Source organism: Mesoplodon mirus, assembly GCF_964341445.2.
Source record: "Mesoplodon mirus genome assembly, chromosome: 2".
Taxonomy (NCBI): Eukaryota; Metazoa; Chordata; class Mammalia; order Artiodactyla; family Ziphiidae; genus Mesoplodon; species Mesoplodon mirus.
The window spans coordinates 146,062,704-146,087,402 of NC_138977.1; the positions used below are offsets into that span (position 1 = coordinate 146,062,704).

General features: G+C 38.0%; 1 protein-coding gene and 1 long non-coding RNA gene across 3 annotated transcripts in view; one reads left to right on the forward strand and one right to left on the reverse strand.

Annotated features, from left to right (window-relative positions):
• The window catches only part of PRSS12 (serine protease 12), a 72,543-nt gene extending 64,059 nt beyond the window's left edge, over window positions 1-8,484 (forward strand). For both annotated transcript variants that reach the window (XM_082600411.1, XM_082600410.1), the window contains exons 12-13: window positions 3,802-4,082; window positions 6,030-8,484. In XM_082600411.1, the coding sequence (XP_082456537.1) occupies window positions 3,802-4,082; window positions 6,030-6,337 (589 nt within the window). In that variant the 3' untranslated portion in view covers window positions 6,338-8,484. The remainder of the gene's footprint in view (window positions 1-3,801; window positions 4,083-6,029) is intronic.
• Window positions 8,485-8,860: 376 nt separating this feature from the next.
• LOC309791598 lies at window positions 8,861-9,909 on the reverse strand. Its single transcript, XR_014291527.1, has 3 exons — window positions 9,524-9,909; window positions 9,231-9,273; window positions 8,861-9,012 (listed from the first exon to the last, which is right to left on the reverse strand). It is a non-coding gene; the product is annotated as an uncharacterized lncRNA (long non-coding RNA).
• Between the last annotated feature and the right edge of the window lie 14,790 nt (window positions 9,910-24,699).

The window sequence follows — 24,699 nt, forward strand, 5'->3', positions numbered from 1 at the left end:
TTTGGCTGAACAGTAATGTAATTATCTTAAATATAAAAAGTTGACATATAAAGGGAATGTCTCATAACTCGAGCTTAAAAGTTATAAGCAACACAAGAAACTGCATTAAAGAAAAATTAAAAAATAGGATGCCTACTTTATGCCATAGTATTTCTCTAGACCAGTGTTATCTACTAGAAATATAACGTAAGCCACAAATACAAATCTTGTATATAAGTTTAAATTTTCTAGTAGCCACATTAAAAGATTAAAAAACCAAATGGGTGAAATTAACTTCACCCATATGATATATTGATATATATATATATCATTGTATATAATGATATATTTCATTTAACTCAGTATATCCAAAATATCATTGCAAAATAGGATATAAAATTGAGATATTTGATAGTCTTACTATCTAGAGAAACAATATATTTTATATTCTTTTTTCATAGCAAATATTTGAAATCTTGTGCATATTTTTGTACTTTTAGCACACCTCATTTTGGACCAACTGCATTTCAAGCACTTCATTAGCCACATGTGGCTACTGTACTGGACAGTGAAGCTTGAGATAATTTCTTAAATTCCACTCCAAAGATATATGAAACATTTAAGCAGCACTTTCAAGGATGCATTGACAGTTATTCTTGTTAGAAACATAAATCACTTGGGATTTTGCTTTAAAACCTGAATATATTAATGAGTCATATTGAATTTTTAAAATACATTAGTATCAATACACAGAAAGTAGAAGTGAGAGTTATTTAAATATCTGATTATTCTTCATGACTATTACTTTTTGAGTTTCAGGATATGAAATAATCCTAAACTTAAAGTTTTAAGTGGAATCCATAAGAAGATAGTCTCTAGGTACAATCTATGAAAAGCCTTCTGAACTTTAAAGATATGTGATAATTTAAGGTTGAAAATGGAGAATTTCAAGCAACCACAGGATTATTAGTTTCACAGATCACTGGTAGGTGGTTGTGTAAGCTAAATCATCTTTGTTGCATTGTTCAGTTTTTTTGAGCTGACACAGTTAAGAAAATCACTTTATATATTGCAATGTTGTTAGAGCCCTACTTAGGGCTATAAGAATCTTTGAGCAACTTATAACTTCCAGAAATTTTATAGGAATAAATGAAAGGTTATTTCAAATAGGCAGTCACTAGAAACTTCCAGTTTTTGAATACCACTTCTCTAAATTCACATTCAAGTACAGGACCCATTTCCAGTGGAAGATATTGAAGTTTTGATTAAAAAAAAAATTAAGGTGAGAGCTGTTAAATGTTCCTTTTGAACAGTCAGATGCTAGCGGAAAGTAGGTGGTGAGTTGATGAAACCAGAGTTGGAGTTTTGGCAGATCAGGCAAAGAAGGATTGAGAGCTTTTGCAAAAGAGTGATGATGGAATCCAAGCCTTGTAAGAAGTCATAAGCAGAGTGAGAATGACATGAAAAAACTAGTGGGGCCGACGGATTGAAGTCCAGTGGGGGTGAAGAGCTGTGGATGGAGCTGTAAAACTGTAAAGATAGGAGGTACTTAAGTATGAGTAGAGCTGTAAAACTGTCAAGATGAGGTGCTTGAAATCAAGACTTCAAAAATGTGTAATATTTGGTGAGTATGAGCTGTAGGTGTGGGGCTGAGATCAAGCAGAGAAAACACTCTCTGCAGGTGAGGTTAGGGAACTAAAAGGGAAAGGTGTTGGGAATTAAGTCATTGAGAATGTTTTAAGTAGCTATAGAGGGGAAGCGAGCAAGGTGCTATACTCTTCAGTGAGAAAGAGGAAGTGATCAGGAGGTGGGTTGGAAGATGTATTTTAGGTTGGCGGTTCTCAAGTGGGGACAATTTGCACCCTAGGGAATATTTGGGATGTCTGGAGACATTTTTGGTTGTCAAACTGGGGTGTGTGTATAGGAGTGTGCATGCTACTGGCATCTAGTGAATAGAGGCCAGGGATGCTTCTAAACATCCTACAATGCACAGCACAGCTCCTTACAACAAATGATAATCTGGTCCCAAATGTCACTAGTGCTGAGGTTGAGAAACTGCTTTAGGCAGATGTATCAGAATCAAGGTATGTTGGCTGAAAAACAGGCTGAGAACTGTCAGTCAAGTAAATATTGTATTTCTATTTTAATTGAATAGTTCCTATGGAAAAAAGACATTCATTAAAAATAAACATTCATTAAAAATAAACGGTATGGAGGTTCCTTAAAAAACTACAAATAGAACTACCATATGACCCAGCAATCCCACTACTGGGCATATACCCTGAGAAAACCATAATTCAAAAAGAGACATGTACCAAAATGTTCATAGCAGCCCTATTTACAATAGCCCAGAGATGGAAACAACCTAAGTGTCCATCATCGGATGAATGGATAAAGAAGATGTGGCACATATATACAATGGAATATTACTCAGCCATAAAAAGAAATGAAATTGAGCTATTTGTAATGAGGTGGATAGACCTAGAGTCTGTCATACAGAGTGAAGTAAGTCAGAAAGAGAAAGACAAATACTGTATGCTAACACATATATATGGAATTTAAGAAAAAAAAATGTCATGAAGAACCTAGGGGTAAGACAGGAATAAAGACACAGACCTACTAGAGAATGGACTTGAGGATATGGGGAGGGGGAAGGGTAAGCTGTGACAAAGTGAAAGAGCGGCATGGACATATATACACTACCAAACGTAAGGTAGATAGCTAGTGGGAAGCAGCCGCATAGCACAGGGAGATCAGCTTGGTGCCTTGTGACCGCCTGGAGGGGTGGGATAGGGAGGGTGGGAGGGAGACGCAAATGGGAGGGGATATGGAAACATATGTATATGTATAACTGATTAAATTTGTTATAAAGCAAAAAAATAAAATAAAATAAAATAAAATAAAATAAAATAAAAAAAAAAAAAAAAGAAAAAAAAAATAAAATAAACATTCATTCATTCACTAAATCAACAAACATATGCTGCATTCCTACTTAACTGGCATCACTATTCTCAATGTGTAAGATTCATCAGTGAACACAAAGATCCCTGCCCTTGAGTACCTTTTGTTCAAGGGTGGGGGGAGACAGAGAACAATAAATACAATAAACAGTAAATTAGATAATTTGTTAGAAAGTGTTTAATAAAAAAGGAAAAGTAAAGCAGATTAAGGATATTGGGAGTACTGGGGGATGGGAGCACAAGCAAGGGTGGGTTGCAATTTTAGATGTCAAGGTAGGTCTTACTGAGGTGATGTCTGAACAAAGATTTAAGAGATGAGAGCATATAATGAATGTATGTTGCCCTGAAGATAGTTTTGGTTTGCATTCAGTTCACAGAAAAGGGGAGTGAAGTGGATTGTGCTAAGTGCTTGGGGGGATAGAGTTAAATCAGTTTCCGCCCTCATGGAATTTCATGATGAACTAACAATCTTGGAAATGATAGAAAAATGACGACAGCAAACACAGGATGGTAATTTTGCCCTATACTATTTGTTTCTGTTTTGATCCTTTTTCATGGTGGGGAAATGACAGGTTAGTGATTAGCCCTTACTTTCCACATTTGCTCCTTCTCAGAAAACAGAGTTAGATGGTAACCTGGGTTAAATAGTGAAATGAATGAAGAAAAAAAGTGATGACAGTGGGTTTACAGTGTGACCCCAAGAGCAGTGGGATCAGAGAAAAGGAAAGGAAGGTTAAACTTATAAAAGGGATTAATGATTTGGAAGAAAGGCTTACAAGCATCTCTATTAACCTTCCTGGCTGACAGTTATCAATTTACAACATTTGAAACAAGCTTCCCATTAGCTCTCTCTGCCTCCCAGGTATGGTAACAGCACTAGGAACTATGCTGTTCGGGTTGGGGATTATCATACTCTGGTGCCGGAGGAGTTTGAAGAAGAAATTGGAGTTCAGCAGATTGTGATTCACCAGGAGTATCGACCAGACAGCAGTGACTACGACATCGCCCTGGTTAGATTACAAGGACCAGAAGAACAATGTGCCAGATTCAGCAGCCACGTTTTGCCAGCCTGTTTGCCACTCCGGAGAGAGAGGCCACAGAAAACAGCCTCCAATTGTTACATAACAGGATGGGGAGACACAGGTAACAAATAACCCAAAGAAACAATTAAAAGCTGGGCACCTGCTTGTGTCTGGGATTATCCATACATTTGGGTGTACAGTGGGTAGCAAAATCTTAAAGGGGGTTCAGGCTTAGTTGTCTGGAAATTTCGCCAAGTGTGAGATGCATGCATGTAATCTGGATTCATACCCTGAGCGTACTGTGGTTCCCATTAGAACTTAGACCCTACTCAGGACTTGGGCCTAGCTATCTCTATTTTAAAAAGTTTTCCTTGGGCTTCCCTGGTGGCGCAGTGGTTGAGAGTCCGCCTGCCGATGCAGGGGACACGGGTTCGTGCCCCAGTCCGGGAAGATCCCACATGCCGCAGAGCGGCTAGGCCCGTGAGCCATGGCCGCTGAGCCTGCACATCCGGAGCCTGTGCTCCGCAACGGGAGAGGCCACAATGGTGAGGGGCCTGCGTACCAGGGTGGGGGGGGGGGGTAGTTTTCCTAATGACTTTGATGTAGCTCCCCCAGCAAAGAGCTTTGGTGTTTGATGGTTTCTTTGTAATGGAGCCCTTTATCAAAGTGAATCTTATGCAGAATTCCTAAATGAAGAACAGACAAAAATCAGAGCTGCTGAGGTTCAAGTGGAAGGATCCAGCTCACTTGGGTTTCTCCTTCCACAACCTCCTTCTCACTCTTACCACCTCCCCATCCCCAAGCAGGATAGTGTTCAGCTTTCTGTATTGTCTTGCTAGAGTTAACATGAGCTAGTGCCTGCTCAGGATGGTCTTCGAAACATCTAGGTCTCACCTGGATTAGGTGCTTGACTCACACATGACTACTGAGTAAGGAGAAATGATTGGGTTGACTGCTTTCCATGAGAAGTAATTAACACTGAAAAGAACATCAAATAAGTATTTCTACAGGTGATAATTTCAATAAGGTTATATTTAGTAAATGTAAGTATTTGTTTTCATTTTATCGCATGCTACATTAAATCTGGGCTTTAAACTTACGTTATTTCATAGCAGCAAAATGTAGAACATCTGTAGCAGATATACAATACTGAGACTTCTGCGACCAATCCTGAAATAAACCTTAAAAAGTGGAAACATTTCCTGGATGATATAATAGAATCAGGTCAGAGTAAATGCCTTCTCACAACGCTATGCTGATCTGTGAGGCAAACTGAAGGCTGGAGTATAGCTGCTGAAATTATTACTTCATCAGGAAAGTGAATCAATCACCTCCCTTTAGACACTACATCTGAATAGAGATGACAAAGAAAGTAAATTTTACAGAATGTTTTATTATGGATGAATCACTCCAGTTAAGTAAATTGGACAATAATGTGGAGTTTAGATCCAAGAAAAGGCTATCATGGAGAACCTATCAATTATACATTTTAGCCACTAAATAGAGAATAAGTGGCTTACTAGTAAATAGAATACATTAACAAGTGGTTAAACTTCAGCCTGTTTCTATGTAAGAATGTTGTTTCTGAATCATCTTTATGAAATACCATGTTTCTCTTGAGGATAGTAATTGCCACCTTATGTGCTTATATAGAATTATTTTTAATTAATCCTCAAGTCAGTAAAGTAGATGAGTCCTACAGCAGTGGATTTGCTAATACAGAACCAGCATGAATGCACCCTCAGTGTTTTAATATACAGAATTCAAATTCTAAAGCCTGGACAAATGTGCTTTCTGTAGGTTACCTTTTTCTACTGGGCAAGTCCGTAAGCGTTACTAAAGTATTCTTCAAAAAATGCAGTACTGAGAAACAGAATGGTGAAGGGTTAGAGTATGGTTAAGTGCAAATAAAGAAAATACCATTTATAGTTACCACTCAAACTACACTAATGCCACAGTAGGGCTTTTTATTTTAATAGGGCTATTAAATGTTCATTAAACTGTTAAATGTAGCTCTTTTTGCTCCCATCTTTACCTGGAATCTAATTCAATTATTTGGTCTGCATAGGACGAGCCTACTCAAGAACTCTACAACAAGCAGCCATCCCCTTACTTCCCAAGAGGTTTTGTGAAGACCGTTATAAGGGTCGATTTACAGGAAGGATGCTCTGTGCTGGAAACCTCCACGAACACAAACGTGTGGACAGCTGCCAGGGAGACAGCGGAGGACCACTCATGTGTGAACGGCCAGGGGAGAGCTGGGTTGTATACGGGGTGACCTCCTGGGGATATGGCTGTGGGGTCAAGGATTCCCCTGGTGTGTATACCAAAGTCTCAGCCTTTGTACCTTGGGTAAAAAGTGTCACCAAACTGTAATCCTTCATGGAAACCTCAAGAAAATAATATTTAGAGAATCTGTTGGAAACTTTCCAACATTGGCATTTAGCCGAGATGCCAACTAATGGGAACGAAGATCCCCGTTTCTGTGTTTTGTGTTGTGATAAGAACTGCGCATCCCTTTGCTGCTTGAGAATTTGTGATGTGAACATTTTGGCTACAGATACCTCAGTGTAGTAATGATTATCCTTATTTAGCATTGTTGCCTACCCAAATTAGTTTAATGGACACTAAATTCATTATTCTCATCAGTCTCGTCTCTGCCTGTTCTCAGCATTCTCCAGAGATTATTGTATATTGATTGTGCAGTCAGGCTGTTTTTACATTTATTTGGATTGAGAACTCCTTTATAACTGAATCAATATGGTATATATTCATAAAGAGCCTACATTTGACATAAAAAATACTCTTTACTATACTCAAAATAAGAGTGGCATCGTTTTCTGTTCATGTAATTTTTTAAGCTCAGATTTTTTTCATTAGGCTGATAAAAAAAAAATCAGACCACATCTTTCTGGCCTTTCGTGAGAAAATTGAAGGCCAAAATAAAAGATAAAGGAATTCTGTTATAAACAGACTGGAAAAGAATATCATTGTCACGGTACATTCCTGAATGAAGCCTTTGTACCAAGCACTATGGCAACTAAAGAGAAAAACATTCTAGCTACCTTGTATGTTGTTAGCACAATTCAGCATTCCTGATAACATAATAAAGAATGCCTTCAAATTGTTCAATGCACAACCTAATTCAATCAGCTTGATTATTTTTAATCACTTCAAATTTACAGCTTGGTAAAACAAAAATGTTTTTTCCTTAGCATCATGCTCTTTTCCAGACAATGATTTAAGAGTGCCACCTATTGCAACCTTCTGGTAACTAACTTAAACCTGCAGACTATCCTGATACAGTCCCATCTAATAAAAATAGACTATTAAAAATGCTTTCCCTGTCTATAGTTTGAAAAAGTCTAAAATAACTGTTATATTTAATCCATATACCACTTATGTGCTAGGTGGCTATGCACCTCATTGACAATTTATAAAAGGTAAGATTTTATATTTCTAGTTTTCAAATGGGTTAACAGGCAGAGGCCAAGATGAGACAGCTGTTGAAAGGCTTTGAATCCAAACTCCAGGACAGGAAGAGTCCCAGTGCAGACAAGAGCATCTCCTCCCACCCCTCTAACCCATGGTTCTCCTGTCTAAAGGTAAGGAGAACCATAGGTTCTCCCTCTGGCTATTTCCCAAAGGAGTAAGGGATAGCTGCTTATGTATCCTACAGGGCATTCTTGGTAGCAGCACAAAATCTTTGCCCAAATATAAAAGCTAAGCCCTCAGGATACTTGAGTAATCCTTATCAGAGGTGACATGACTGCTATCATGAGTCCTTCCCAAAATCCCAGGTAGTGAAGCGTTGTGAGTGCAAACTATAGGATTAAGAATGCTTAAGTAATCCTCTTAAATGGCTAAATCACCATGGAGGGACTTCACCCCCATTCCTTTCCCTTCTGTATCATATTGCATCCCTTTTGTAAATTCTGAGTTATGTAAAAAAACTGGTGCTAACCTAAAAGTGCTTTATAGTTTACTACTTGGCAGAACTGCAATGCCGTTCAAGTAGAATAGCATTAATACGTTTTCTAAACACTCATGACTTTGGTAAAGGAAAAACTTTGCATTTACATCTAGAGATGACAGAGCTATAGACGGTGCACACATGCACAAGGGCTTGGGAAAAACCTGCATGCAGGTGAGAAAATTTATCTTCCTGAAAGTTTCTCATGGGCCATCCTTGTAATTGAACTACAGCGCTGATGCAAACATTTATATTGGCTTTTTAACTAGACCAGAGGCTGGCAAACTTAAAGAACAGATAGTTAACAGATGGCCTGCAGTTTGCTCAGCCTTGAGGTAGAATGTTTAGTTCATAAAATATGCATTTATCATAGCTTATTTTTTTCTTGTTAAATGTTAAGTGTGAGTTTTAAAGATGCACGTGTTCAGTGCACATCTGTGTAAGTAAAGTGCATAGCTTTTCACCGTGCAGTTTCCTTAATCTTCTGTGTGGTATTAAATGACCCTGCTCTCTTCCTCAGGGGTAAACTGGTTTTTATGTATAAGAGTTTTCCCCAGGGCCTCCCTGGTGGCGCAGTGGTTGAGAGTCCGCCTGCCGATGCAGGGGATACGGGTTCGTGCCCCGGTCTGGGAGGATCCCATATGCCGCGGAGCGGCTGGGCCCGTGAGCCATGGCCGCTGAGCCTGTGCGTCCGGAGCCTGTGCTCCGCAACGGGAGAGGCCACAACAGTGAGAGGCCCGCGTACAGAAAAAAAAAAAAAAAAGAAAAAAAAAAAAAAAAAAAAGAGTTTTCCCCAAATACCTTACACAACAATACTAATTCATGTTACTTCCACTCGAGCTCCCAACAGTGGAACAGGAGGTAGCCTGTTCACTACTTGTAGTTACCTTTGCACTTATTAGTCATTCAGTCAGGGAACACTGACATCTGTACAAATCGAGCATTTTATTGATACAGCAAGGAAGCTCTTATTTATTCTCCATTTAAATACCATACTTGAGATTTAAAATCACATTTGGCAGTGTACTTCAGGATGCTAAGTAAGACTTCACCCATATCGCTTTGGATTTCTTGACTTCTGCAAGAGAAGAAAACCAGCTTTATAAAACTCTAATTTGTGTACTTACCTCATGGTGCCGAGTCTTAGCAGCTACTTCAGTTACTTTCTATTCAGTTGGCTATTAACTCTTTTAAGTTACAAAATGCCAGCAAACTGCCAATTTTGGCCTTCCAAATCCTTAGCACTAAGGGTTTCAGATTCAGAAATAAATATATATATATAAAACAGGAACGTACCTTGTTGTTTTCCATCATCCATTGGAACAATTAGCTCAGCTTCCTAAAAACATTTGAACAGTAGTTAGATGTCTGCCCAATAACGCAGTACCCTCCTGATTTTTAAAGTGAAGAATGTTACTTGTGCAAGTCAGAATCTGATACCAATTAAATGGTGACAGCTTTGCCAATAAACAAGAATATGCTCTTCCATGGCTAGGAAGGGAGACTGCCACAGCTGACAGGTCCCAAAGATACATGGAGATTCATAATCCCAGAAAAGACCAGCAAGGACAACTACAGATACTACTCACCACCTGGATCAAACTGGCGGGTTATCAGGATGCGGCGTTACTATTTAATAGTGGTGGAGTAGATTCAAGATGGCCACATGACACCAACAGCGAAACTAATGACCTTAACCGGAGTCATCAGCTGCATTTAACCTTTGCCGGAAGGCCCACGGCCCACGGGCGCTAGTTTTCCGACTCAGCGCCCCCGGCTGAACGTGGCTGCCCCGCGAATCAATGAACATTTAAGTCCACTCAGGCGTTTGAACCTAGAGGTTTTCCAAGCTGACGTTGATCTACTTCTACAAGACTGTTGCATCTCCTGCATTTTAAAGTTGGCCGAAAGTTCTGTCTCAAGTATTTTAGCGCACGAAACACAATGCGGCACTCCCACATAAACTCGACCCTTCCCGGATGTAAAAGGCCGAGTCCTTCGCCACACGCTCTTTTATAGAGCGGGTGACGCTATTCCGGGGAAGCGCCGCGAGGGGCGGGGCCTACGCGCTTTCTCCCTCCGCCCCGCCCTCCCAGCTCCGCTCAGGTTCCACCCCATCCGTTGGCCACCGCCTTCCTGATGGCCCTCCCCTTCCTCAGCTTCTCCACCCCGCCTCGCCCCCCGGCTAGATCTGGGCTGCTCACGTGGCCTCCGATTCTGACGCGTGCGCATTCAGAGTTGCCAAAAGTTCTCGCGAAATCAGGAAATCTTGCCGGACTCGCGCGTCCGCTGAGTGAAGAAGGCGGAAGGGTTGTTTTGATAGGAGAGTTATTTTAGAAGTCACCCCTGTTACCAAAGCACCAGGTTCGATAGTTCTCTGCTTCTTAACCTTTTTGTTGGTTGGTTTTCATGGAACTAGCTGATTTTTTTTTTTTTTTTGGTCTCTGCTAAAAAACTCAGTATCTTCCCGTGTTCCGCCGACATTGCTGTTCCTGAAGCGCAGGTGTCAGTGGTCTGCAATCAGTTTTTGTTTTGTTTTGGAGGAGTCTAATCTCTTAGGAGTATTTGCACTCTACTGAAAGCCTTGCCAAACGATTTTGTAAACACAAGATTAGGAAAAGGAAAGGGTATTAGACCGGACGAGCGTGCGGGAGACCCTTTTACATGCGTGTGTGAACGTTTCCCGTGTTTCCTTCGGACCCATGGTTTGTGGTCCACACTCTAGCCGCTCCAGAGCTTCTGTTGACTCTTGCAAGTAGACACCTGGGTCTTAACTTCCCTGCTGTACGTTTCTTTGGGGGTGCAGCTAAAAATATCGTAGGTCTATTTCTTGAAAAAGGGAATTACAGACGTTTAGGAATACTTTTAGTCCTAGATATGTGCTTGTTAAGTGCCATTTAAATTTATTTTCTATTTTCCCTTTTAATTTTCCTCCTGTATGAGACAAAAGGGTGGATCGAGGTGAAGCTTTTACTTACTAGTGGACCATTTGGGGCACTATGTTGCAGCAGTTGCTGTCAGGGATAATGTTATCAAGGGATCTGGTGAATAAAGTGCTACAAGAGAGATCTGTGAAGCTTCATGAAATCACTACATACTTTTCTAGGGGAAACAATTTAGGACAAAAATTTCTGTTATGGCTAGGGTTGGAATGGACAAGTTTATAGGGCATAAAATTAGAAAGAACTAAAGTTGTTTTTAAGGCTCACTTTTTCCTTTTTTCACCTTAACTTTACTCTCTTCGTGATACTAGTGAATGGAAAGAACTACACAATAATAAGGTTTAAATAACATCACAGTGGGGAATTTTGCCAAATTAGATTTGATTTAGAATCTCTAACTGAGCATGTGTTGTTTTGCTAGGCCTGGTCTAGCAAAATACCACAGACAGGATGTCTTAAACAACAGTAATTTATTTTCTCATAATTTTGGAGACTAGAAGTCTGAGATCAAGGTGTCCACAGGTGTGTTTCTTCAGAGACCTCTTCTTGACCTGTAGATGGGCCTGTTTCTTCACATCGTCTTCTCTCTGTGCCTGTCTATAACTTAATATCTTCTTATAAGGACATCGATCATATTGGATTAGGGCCTGTCCTAATGACCTCTTTTAACCTCAATTATTTTTTTAAAGACCTTACCTCCAAATATAGTCATATTCTGAGGTACTGGGGGTTAGGACTTAAGCATAATGAATTTCGGGGGGACTTAATATAGCCCCTAACACCATTCACTTATGCTAACCTAGTAAGACTTAGTGAAGATCTTAAAATGAATGTTTGTGTTGGGTTAAAGTGCTAAAACACTGGATGAATGAGAGAGAGAGGGAGAGAGAGAGAACCCTCATATTTTGTTTATGTTCTTTTCTCCATCTTGAATGTCTTTCCATCTATTTCCCATCTTTTCTTTTTTTCTTCCTGTAGTTGACATAACGTTAGATTAGTTTCAGGTGTACAACATAATGATCTGATATTTGTATATATTGTGAAATGATCACCACAGTAAGTCTAGTTAACCTCCATCCTCATACATAGTTAAAACATTTTTTTTTTCTTGCGGTGAGAACTTTTAAGATTTACTCTCTTAGTAACTTTCAAATGTGCAATACACTTATTAACTATGGTCACTATGTTGTATATTACATCTCCAGGAGTTACTTATTTTATAACTTGCAGTTTATATTATGAGTCTATGAGTGGTGGTGGTGGTGATTGTTTTTTTGATTCCACATATAAGTGAGATCATACAGTGTTTGTCTTTCTCTGTCCAATGTATTGCATTTAGCATAATACCCTCAAGATCCATCCATATTGTCACAAATGACAAGATTTCATTCTTTTTTATGGCTTAATAGTATTCCTTTGTGTGTGTGTGTGTGTGTGTGTGTGTGTGTGTGTGTGTACCACATCTTTTTTCATTCATCCACCAGTGGACACTTAGGTTGTTTCCATATCTTGGCTGTTAAAAATAACCCTTCAGTGAACATGGGGGTGCATATATCTTTTTGAGTTAGTGTTTTGTTTTCTTTGAGTAAATACCAAGGAGTGGAATTGCTGGATCACCCTCTAGTTCTACTTTTAAATTTTTGAAGAACCCTCATAATGTTCTCCATAGAGGCTGCATATATCTTTTTGAGTTAGTGTTTTGTTTTCTTTGAGTAAATACCAAGGAGTGGAATTGCTGGATCACCCTCTAGTTCTACTTTTAAATTTTTGAAGAACCCTCATAATGTTCTCCATAGTGGCTGCACATCAATTACATTCCCACCAACAGTGCATGAGCGTTCCCTTTTCTCCACATTCTTACCAACACTTGTTATTCCTTGTCTTTTTGATAATAGCCATACTAACGTGTGAGGTGATATCTCATTATATTTTTGATGTACATTTCCTGATCACTAGTGACATTGAGCATCCTTTCAAGTGCCTCTTGGCTGTTTGCATGTCTTTGGAAAAATGTCTATTTAGATCTTCTGCCCATTTTTTTTTTAATTGGATTGTTTGTTTTTGCTATTGAGTTGTATGAGTTTTTATATATTTTGGATATTAGCTCCTTAGCAGGATATATGATTTGCAAATATTTTCTCCCATTCAGTAGGCTGCCTTTTCGTTTTGTTGATGGTTTCCTTTGCTGTGCCAAAACCTGTTAGTTTGTTGTAGCCCCACTTGTTTATTTTTGCTTTTGTTACCTGTACTTTTGGGGTCAGTTTCAAAAAATCATCTCCAAGGGACTTCCTTGGTGGTCTAGTGGTTAAAACTATGTGTTTTCAATGCAGGGGGCATGTGTTCAACCCCTGGTCAGGGAACTAAGTTCCCACATGCTGTATGGCACTGAAAAAAAAAAATCATCACCAAGACTGATGTCAAGGAGCTTACCACCTATGTTTTCTCCTAGGAGTTTTATGGTTTCAGGTCTTACATTCAAGTCTTTAATCCATTTTGAGTTCATTTTTGTGTATGGTGTAAGATAGTGGCCTATTTTTAATCTTTTGCATGTGGTTTTCCAGTTTTATTGAAGAGACTATCCTTTCCCTATTGTATATTCTTGGCTCCTGTGTCATAAATTAACTCATTGTATATGTGTGGGTTTATTTCTGGGATCTCTATTCTGTTCTATTGATCTATGTGTCTCTTTCTGTGCCAACACCATGCTGTTTTGATCACTAGAGCTTTGTAGTATAGTTTGAAATCAGGGAGTGTGATGCTTTCAGCTTTGTTCGTCTTTCTCAAGATTGCTCTGGCTATTTGGGGTCTTTTGTGATTTCATACAAATTTTATGTTTGTTGTTCCATTTCTGTGAAAAATGCCATTGGAATTTTGGTAAGGATTGCATTGAATCTGTAGATTGCTTTGCATAGTATGGATGTTATAACAATATTCTTCCAATCCATGAGCATGGATAATCTTTCCATTTGTTTGTGTCTTCAGTTTCTTTCATCAGTGTTTATAGTTTTCAGTGTACAAGTCTTTCACCTCCTTGTTGAATTTATTCCTAGGTATTTTATTCTTTTTGATGCAATTGTAAATGGGATTGTTTTCTTAATTTCTTTTTCCAATAGTTTGTTATTAACGTATAGAAATGTAACAGATTTTTGTATATTGATTTTGTATTCTGCAACTTTACTGAATTCGTTTGTTAGTTCTAACAGTTTTTTGGAGGAATCTTTGGGTTTTCTATATATTAAATCATGTTGTCTAAAATAGTGACAGTTTTACCTCTCTCCAGTTTGGATACCTTTTATTTCTTTTTCTTGCCTAATTGCTCTGACTAGGACTTCAAATACTATGTTAAACAAAAGTGGTGAGAGTGGGCATCCTTGTCTTGTTCCTGATATTAGATGAAAAGTTTTTAGCTTTTCACTGTATGATATTAGGTATGGGATTGATATATATGGCTTTTATTATATTGAGGTACATTCCCTCTATACCCACTTTTTTGAGATTTTTAAAATCATAAATGGTTGTTGAATTGCCATCTGTCAAAATTATACTCAGCTTTAAATACCTTGCTTAAATATCTCTTGTTCTATGAAACTTTTCATAACTCCAACTGAATTTGATTTTTCCCTTTTTGTGACTTAACTAGCATTATAGTACTTAACTAGCATTTTTATTGTGGTATATTTTCTCCACTATATTATTAACTCCTCATGATGCAGGTCTGTTTCTAACCATTATTTGAAGTGCCTAGCAGAGTTATTCACATTAAATGGGCACTAAATTGCATTAGCAAATGCTTTGAGGTACTCAGTATGTATTTCAGGAATTGAGTAAATTTTATATTTATTTTAAAAAGTCGCTTCTCTCCAGGAGATAAAGTTTAATCCCCCTTTCCTACCCCAGCACCATCTTGAGTATGGGCTGTGCTTAGTGACTTGCTTTCAAAGGATAGGGTAAGGCAAGAGGGGGAAAACATAACTTTACAGTAGAGAAATCTAGCAAATACTACCTAAACCAGGTAATCAATATCAACATCAGTGGTAAGTCATATTAATAGTGTGTACCCTGATAAGATGTGATGAGAAGAACACTTCACCTCCTTCTGTGTTATTCTTATGCAAAGCTCTAACCCCAGTCTACTCAGGATAAAAACATCAGACAAAATCAAATTGGTGGACGTTCTACTAATTCCCTAAACTGTACTCAAACTGTTGTGATCATGAAAATCAAAGTTTGTGAAACTGTCACACCAGAGGAGATGAGACATAATGACTGAATGTAATGTTGTATCCTGGCTGGGATCCTCAAGCAGAAAAAGGACATTAATGGAAAACTGGTGAAATTTGAATAAAGTGTGGAATTTAGTTAATACTAATGTGCCAGTGTTGGTTTCTTAGTTGTGACAGATGTACACGGTATTATAAGATATTAACAGTAGGGGAAGTTGGATGACAGGTGTCTGGGAACTCCCTGTACCATTTTTGCAACTTTTCTGTAAATCTGAAACTATTTTAAAATAAAGCTTAATAAAAGTCATCACTTTCTAGTCTGTTTTCATTTTAACAAGTGGTGCTTTAGTGATGGTTTTTGTCTACTGTTAGTGTGAAGTTTGTGGCTAAGATGGCAATATTTCTAAATTCAGTGGGATTCCGAGATCATACCTAATGGATTTAGCCACTGTTCAAGCCAAATCTTTGAGGCTTAGAGTGAGTTCTCAGGAGAGATAATGTGGTAATAGATAGAAGGATTAAAAATTGATTGTAAATAAAGGTTAGTTTAAGGATTTTAAAGGTAGACTGTGAGGTGAAGCTGTTAGACTGATAAAACGATGGCTGGAAAATATTTCAATTCTGCATTTGATACATGAACTGAAACCGTTCATTATAGAATACTCATTCTTCAACTATACTACTTCTCCCTTTTTCCTTTTAGCGTTTTAGTTTAGAAACTATGGTAATCATCAGGGAGACAAAAGTAGCGTAACTGCACATCTCTCATATGATTGTTGAGATAAGTGGGAGGAAATATAGTCAGGAAATCGCCTGTGGGCTTACTTTCGTCTTAAAATACTTTGGGAACTTAAACTTGCAGTTGGTATGTACTAGCAATGTGGTACTACTGGGAACAAAATTGTAATAGAGGTATAGTGTCTAGATGAGAGGAGATGAGAGTTCTCCTCTATCTGTAATGGAATATTTTTTTCAGTTCTGAACACTTTTTTCAGTTGTTAAACATTTACAAGACTCCAGCAAATGTTTGTTGAGCAGACATGGCCCTTGCCTCAAAACTACAATGGAATTGAGTAACTTACAGTCAGTGATATCACAATTTTTCCAAATTTTTCAAAGCTCAAAGCCTAGGAGCTATCTTTGATTTCATTCTGTCCTCAATGTTCAATTTTTAGTGTGTTTCTGTATCATTCAATGTATTTGTTATCTATTGCTGTGTATCAAATTAGCCTAAAGCATGGTGGATTAAGACAGTAAGCATTTATCATCTTGTACAATTTCTGCAGATCAGGAATCCAAGAGCAGCTAAGCTGTCTTAGTGTATCTCTTGAGGTTGCATTCAGGATGTTGCCTGGGGCTGTAGGATCCTCTTCCAAGGTGGCTCACTCCTGAGCTTGGCAAGCTAATGCTAATAGTTGGCAGGAGGCCTCAACTCCTCAGCATGTGGATCTCCATAGGTCTTCTCGAGTGTCCTCAAGTTACAGCAGGTTGGTTTTCCCCAAAGTGAGTGATCCAAGAGACAGTCCTAATGTTTTTCTCAGACCTAGTCTGAGAAGTTACATGCCATCACTTGTTAGAAATTAGTTATTAACTTCAGCTCACACAAAAAGGGAGGGAAATTAAGCTCCATCTCTTAAAGAGGGGAATGTAAATATTTGTCGACACCAGTTAAAACTGCCACAATCAGAATGGGTGAGGTTGAGTTGCAGTTATGAACAATCCAAAGTCTTTGTGGCTTAAAACCACAAAGGTTTGTTTCTTGTAATGCTCTTGGCCATTTAGAGACTCAGACTAATGAAACCTTCACCATTTGTAATATTTCTAGGCAACATGAAGGGAGAAGGGAAGGTAGAGAATCACACTTGTTATTAAAGTCTGCCATTTTGAAGTGGCACTTGTCATGTTGCTTCATATTTCTGGGACTAAAGCAAGTTTCATGGCCATGCATAGCCTCAAAAAGGTGAGGAAATGGAACCCTACTATGTGTTTAGGAGGAGAATCAGAAATCAATAAATAACACTAATGATTTCTACAGGTGCCATGTTATAACGTTTTAACAATTATTTTTATATTTACCTTTTCCTTTTCTCTATTGTCATACTAGTAATCTAAGACAACATGTGTGATTTGTATCCCCACTTTTCTGATTCTCCCTTTCCAATCAACTGAGTGTATTCCTGGAAGATAAATTTCCTGAAATAGCATTTTCTCCAGGTTAGTCATTTGCTACAGAAATGATAATGGCTTCCCCAGGTCAAATTCCTAATCCCTGGACAACATACAGTGTATGTTACACTTAGCATGCTCATCTTGATTTTTTTCATACTATTTCATAGTGTAGACTGTATTTCCTTCCTATCCATCCATTAAGACACATTCCAGTTTTTAATTTTTACAGGAACCTTTCTTCTAGAACATCTATTAGTCTTTTCCTTTTCTTGCCACCCTTAATATTTATTCTTAGTGCCTTATGTTTTAAAAAATTGTACTATGTACCAGGCCCTGTTCTAGGTGCTGGGGCAAGAGCAGTAAACAAAACAGACAATATTTTTTACTCACAGAGCTTATGTTTTAATGGCAGAAAACACACATAAATGAATATTAGAGTTCTATCAGAGGAGCAGAACTACTAGCAAAAGGTCAAATCACAATTGTTGTCAAGTGGAGGAAGCAAGGAAAACTGGCAAGGATGAACTGGAACCTGTGAGAATGGATTGGAATCTGCACTGATTTCTCCCTGGTTCCCAGGGTTCAACTTTGATGATGGAGGTGATCTGCAGGAGGGGCTAGTCCTTTGTCACAGACTCAAGAGTTGCTGAAATTGGAAGAGAAGATCTGGCAGGCGTTGAAGGTTTGGACCTGACTGCTACCCAATACCTACAGCATGTGTTGGCAGAAGACGTGACAATGTGCACGATCTGCAACATTGCCTCGTGCCCTGCACTGGCCTTCCTCGTGTAAAAGTATAGGACTTCTGCTTCACTTCCACCTACCAAATCTCAGGCAGAATGAGTCTGTGGTCCGTGCTATCTTGGAACTTTTCAGGGAAGGAAATGGAAATGCAGTACTAGCTTAGCTAATTTGACAAAATAGAAATCAACCACAGTAAATAAATTAATATAGTATGTTAAAGTCAGTAAGTGCTGTGGAGAAAAATAAAGAAGGGGATGAGGAGTGTTTGGGGGGTAGGAATTGTAATTTTAAAAAGATATCACTGATTGCTTCCCTGGTGGCGCAATGGTTGAGAGTCTGCCTGCCGATGCAGGGGACACGGGTTCGTGCCCCGGTCCGGGAGGATCCCACATTCCGTGGAGCGGCTGGGCCCGTGAGCCATGGCCACTGAGCCTGCGCGTCCGGAGCCTGTGCTCCGCCACGGGAGAGGCTACAACAGTGAGAAGCCCGCGTACCGCAAAAAAACAAAAAAAGATATCACTGAGAAGGTGACATTAGGTCAAAGACTTGAAGGTGAGGGAGTGAAACATGCTGATATGTGGAAGAATGTTCTATGCAACCAGTGCTTCCTGAGTGGCACCAAACCTGTGTGGTAGACAGCATTTTACAAGACTCTTAATGATGCCCACCTTATGTCACTCCCTCTGTTATGCAATCCCCTTCCCTGGAGTGGCAAAGGGAGGAGATGTCACTTCTGGGGTTAGGTTATAAAAGACTCTGATCTGTGTCTTGCTCCCATTCTTTCTCTTGCCTTTTTGGATTGCTTGCTTTGATGAAGCAAGCTCCTATGCTGGAGAGGCCTGTGTGGCAAAGAACAGAGAGTGGCCTCTGGCCAACGTCCATTAAGGAACTGGGGCTATCAGACCAGTAGGCCACTGAATCCTGTCAACAGCCAGGTAAGTGAGCTTGGAAGTGAATCTTTAACAAGCCGAGCCTTGAGATGATTACAGCCCCAGCTGTTGATTGCAGTCTGTCAGAGACGCTGAAGCAGAGAATCTAGCTAAGCTATACCTGGATTCATGACCTACAGAAAGTGTGTGAGATATGTTTGTTTTAAGTCAGTAAATTTGGGGATAATTTGTTATTCAGCAATCAATAGCTCATATACTTGATGTAGTCAAGGAACAGAAATGAAACCAGTTTGGCTGGAGTTGGGTAAGCAAATAGGAAGTGAAGTTAGAAAGGTAATAGGCTACCTAGGGCCTTATAAGTCATCGTATGGTTTTTAGGTTTTATTTTGTTTGTTTGAGTAACCTCGGTAACCGCTGGAGAGTTTTGAGTAGAGGAATGACATGATATGACTTTGGACTTACATGTTCTTTCTCGAAGCTCTACTGAGAAGAGAGAACAGTGGTGGGGAATAGGGTCGGAGCAGGTACACCAGTTAAGCTAGTGCAATAATACAATGAGAGAACAGTGTTGGCTTAGTGGTACCAGTGGAGTAAATAAACGATTCAACTCAACAGATTTTTACAGTAGAACTGATAGTATTTGAGGACAGATTGGATATAGGCTATAAGAGAAAGGGAAAAGGGGTATGAGAAAAATGGCTTCAAGCTTTTTTGATTATTTGCTGAGATGGAGATGACTAAGGAGTAGCAGGTTTGGTTGGAGGAGTATTCAGGAAGATAGTTTTGTCTGTGTTAAGTTTGAGATGCCTTTTAGACATCCAAGTAGAATTGTTGAGGGGGGAGTTCACTATATGCGTATGTTCTGGGGAAAGGTCTGGGCTGGAGGAACAAATGTGGGAGCTGTCATGGTGGTGCTTAAAGCCATGAGATTGGATGCTGAATACCAAGGGACAAAGTATAGATAGAAAATAGGATCAAAGACTGAGCCCTTGGGCAGGTCCACAGGAAAAATACCGGGAACCAGCCAAGGGGACTGAGAAGTGAGGTAACGAGAAGTGTGGTATCCTGAAAGGCAAGAAGAAAGCTTTTCAAATAAGAGGGAATGATCAACTGTTCATGGTACAGGTAAGATGGGAGTTGAGAAATGACTATTGGATTTTCTGTGTGGAGGTCATTTGGGACCTTGTTAAGAATAATTTCAGACAGAAACAGACTCACAGACACACAGAACAGACTTATGGTTGCCAAGGGGGAGTGGGGCAGTGGAGGGATGGATTGGGAATTGGGATTAGAAGATACAGACTGCAAACTATTATAAATAGAATGGATAAACAACAAGGTCCTACTGTATAGCACAGGGAGCTATATTCAATACCCTGTGATAAACCATAATGGAAAAGAATGTGAAAAAGAAAAAAAAAATGTAACTGACCACTTTGCTGTACACCAGAAACTAACACAGCATTGTAGATCAACTATACTTCAATAAAATAAATTAAAAAAAAAGAATAGTTTCAGAGAGAATGGGAGGGGCAGAGTTGGTGACAATGGATTTGGATGACTCATCTAAGGAGTTTTACTATAAAGGGGATGAGAAATGGGGCAGTACCTCAGAGCGATGTAGGATCAAGGGTGGGTTATTTTTTAAGCATGGGAGAATGTAAAGTGTTTTCGTATTGATGGGAAATATCCAGTAGAAATGAAAAAATTGATTATACAGGAGAGAGTTAGTAAATTTCTTGGTTGATGAGGTGGGATCTTGTGCACAAAGTAGGAGTTAGTCCAAATGGTAGTTCAAGCAATTTTTCATCCACTGAAGCAGGACTAGCAGGGTACAGATACTGCTAAGTGAATGATGTGCTGATGTGAACTTCTGAATAGTCTCTTCTATTAATTTGTTCCTGTTTTTCAGAGTAATAGAAAGCAAAGTCATCAACTGAGAGTGAGGATGAGGGAGGGAGTGTTGGATAGTTGAGGAGAGAGGAGGAGATATAATTAGGAGAGAGTGTGAATAGACTAGGAAATGTAGTAGGATTCCCGGGCCACTTTAGGGGTCCACTTCAGTTCTTGTAATGAATCTAAATTGATTTAAATAAAAAAAAGTCACGATTGTATATTTTCTCCACACCAAGCTCAGCTGCATAGGTGTAGGTGTAAAGCTGACAAAGAGTTGGAAATAACTAAGGTTGGGGTTTGCCAAGGAAGTAAACAAAGTGACAAAAGGGAGAGGGAACATATGAATGAGAGAGATTATGTTGATTTGCCATGGAATTTAAGCTAGATGAAGAGGGATGATAACACATGAGCAGAGTGGGGGACACTGAAAATGTAAGTAGGACTAATGAGCTTTGAGGTGATGGTGAGTCAAATTTTGGAGCTGGGGTACTATAGTAAATGACTTCATGAAATGTCTATAACACATATTGGGAGATTTAGCAAGCAACCTGCTGAGCCTTTTATGGTTTAGCATGACAAACTGGAGTCGCCAGGTGTTCAGTGATCTTAAATTGGCCTCCATTACCTCAAGAGTGATTGCTTGCCTTTGTTGTAGAAATGTGCTTGTTGGTGAGATGTTGCATTCATGTTTCACTAAATATTTAACATCTCAAAACTTGACTTTCTTTTTTCCCTTCTCAGACGACTTGCGATCCTTGGTCTTTGGTTTAATCTGTTTTCTAATAAGGCCTTAAAAAATTTTTTTTGGCTTGCATGCCTTTATGCAAGAGATTATTTAATATATAATATAGAAATATAGTACATTAAAATGAAAGATCTTATTACTGTTTTATAGTATTTATAAACTAATATTTGTAAAATACCTAATGCTTTTATACTGGACGTATTAACATAAGTTGAAAATGATCACTTGCTAAAATTCTCTTTGTTTTTCTTTATTTCCCCCTATAATATACTTTATAGATGTTCCATGATGTCAGACATTTACTCTAGTACACTAAATATTATTAATACCTGTATCACTGAAAAGATAAGCTTATGTGTATGCAAAACTTAATGGAATGAAAATGACAAGCATCCAATTTTTATGAGTCCACGAGGTGGCGCTGTTACCCTATTATTTAAGCCTGTGTTTAACCCTAGATTTTATTTTACATTTCAAAATTTTTATTTATTTTATATTGGAGTATAGTTGATTTACAATGTTGTGTTATTTTCAGGTGTACATCAAAGTGATTCAGTTATACATATACATACATCTATTGACATATACACGCTACTATATTTAAAATAGGTAACCAACAAGGACCCACTGTATATATAGCATTGGGAACTCTACTCAATATTCTTTAGTAACCCAGATGGGAAAGAATTTGAAACCCTAGGTTTAAAATAACATACATTCATTTATTATTGTATGTGAGTGTATAAATGAATGTGTGAATAATAATATGAAAAAGTCAGGATATATAATGGCTCTACCAACCTACCTTCAGGCTCTGGTTTTATATAATAAATATCTATACTGAATATTGAAAACCTTATATTCTGAAAAGGAACAACTTTCCCCAGATGCATAAGAATATAATTGAAATACCACACACGTTTTTATATGCAAATTTGATGTATAGGTTTTTAAAATACTAAATTAATCAAGTAGGGATTTGATTCATTTCCTACTGTCTGAAGTATTTAAGTTGATACATTTTTAATTTGGAGTGTATCGAAGTAGACAGTGATTCTGTTGGAGAAGAGAAGTATTTTTGCCCAGTCTACCAGAGGGTAAGGATGTAATCATATTCATCTTACCTATAGCAGTACTTGGTCCATGAATGTGAATGTTTGTTGAATGAGGAAGCTTGGATGGTAAAGGTGAAAAAAAATTTGTGGGAAATTATACACAATCTTCGAAAGGAAAAATAAGTTGCCAGTTAGTATATTTAAAGCAAAAATGTTTTTTGATTTGGGACATATCTTACCTCTGTCTTTGCCAAAAGTTTTCAATTGAGGGTTTTTTTTTTCCCTTCTCTGGGAATATATTTCAAATGTTATAATGGAAAACATTTTACAGAGAACATTTTATAACAAACTCTGGAACTGATCCCTATTAGTCAATGTTTATAACTGAAATAGATCTTCACTGTCTTAATTCTCAGTATTAGAGGTCCACATTCTTCATGAGACTGTAAGGACTATATTGATTAATTTCTATTTGATCCTCAAAGAACTGATGGGACTCATACAATGCTCCCTCAAAAATTTTAGTTTGAGGTGAATCTAGAAAAATCTTAACACTCTTTTTTTTTTTTTAATGAAGAGACTTCAGATGGCATGTGGAAATACTCCAATTTACTATATAAGATGTTTTAGTAGTTATTTAATAATTCTATCCAAGTAAATTTATAGAAAATCAAGTAGAATTAGAACCAGAGCAATGACTTTTATATTTCTTTAATATAAAACCCTTTTTACTTGTATGATAATTTGTACAAATGGGTATTATGTCTTAGAAATCAGAAGAGTCCTGAAAGAAATCTCTGGAATTCAGTACATTTGATAAAAGCAATACAAATTTTGGAATACTCATCATTCTTTAAGGCACCAAACAGTAATGACTGAGAAGGTGTAAGGAAGGAAATATAAAATGAACAGACACTAAAGGGGTTCTGAAAAGAACAATTACTTGCTATTATTACCTCCTTGAGGTAATTATAATAATAATGATAATGATGGTAACAGCTAATGTTTGTTGAGTCTATATGTGTTCATTAAGTCATTTCTTTGTCTCAACAATTGTATGAGAATGTACTATTATCTCCATTTAACAGATGAGTAAATTGAGGCACAGAGAAATAATATGATTAACCTAAGGTTAGCTCTGGGATTTGAGTGGAATCTGGTTCAGGTCCCCATTCTTAACTGGTGTGTGTTGTAAAGAATGAAGAATGATGTTAGGTATAAGGTAAATTTAAATCTGGGTTCAAATCTCACATTTTTGACTTTGCTTCTTGTGTGACTTTGGGAAAGTTATCTGACCTTTCCATACCCATTTCTTCATCTGTAAAGGAAGCTAGAAGATTAGTATTGTTGTTTGGGTAATTTATATGAATAGTCTGGTAAATAGAAAGCACTACTTAAAGGCTAGAGGTTTTTTTGGTCTTACATTTAAAATTTATTTTGCTAATTTTAGTTCTTTATTATTTAAAGTCTGAACTTGTTTCTTGTTATTTAGAAGAGAGACATAGCATTGTAAGTCTTTGCATGATGGGGGAAATATATATCTTTGTTTATCAAATTTATTTATTTTAAAATATTTTCATTATTTATTTGGTTGCACTGGGTCTTAGTTGTGGCAGGCGGGCTCCTTAGGTGTGGCATGCGAACTCTTAGTTGCAGCATGCATGTGGGATCTAGTTCCTTGGCAAGGGATTGAACCCAGGCCCCCTGCATTGAGAGCACAGAGACTTATGCATTTCACCACCAGGGAAGTCCCTACCGAATTTATTGATTTGTAAAAAGTTATGCTTTTTTCTAACACTTAAATGTAAGAAAATATGCCATGTTAAAACTATCATCCTTTGCCTTTTTTTCTTCCCCAGTTATTGATTCCTAATAATTAATTAATTCAACAAGTATTGAGCACCTATTATGTGCCAGAGATTAGACACGTAAATGTGGGGATACATTGATGAAAGAAAACAAATACACTTGGCTTCATGAAGCTTATTTAAGTAGTAGAAGACAACAGATGTAGTAAAATCAGTAAATTATATAGTTAGTTTTAAGATAATAGGTGCTATGGCAAAGCAAAAATTAGACCAGGGTGATGAGAATCAGGAGG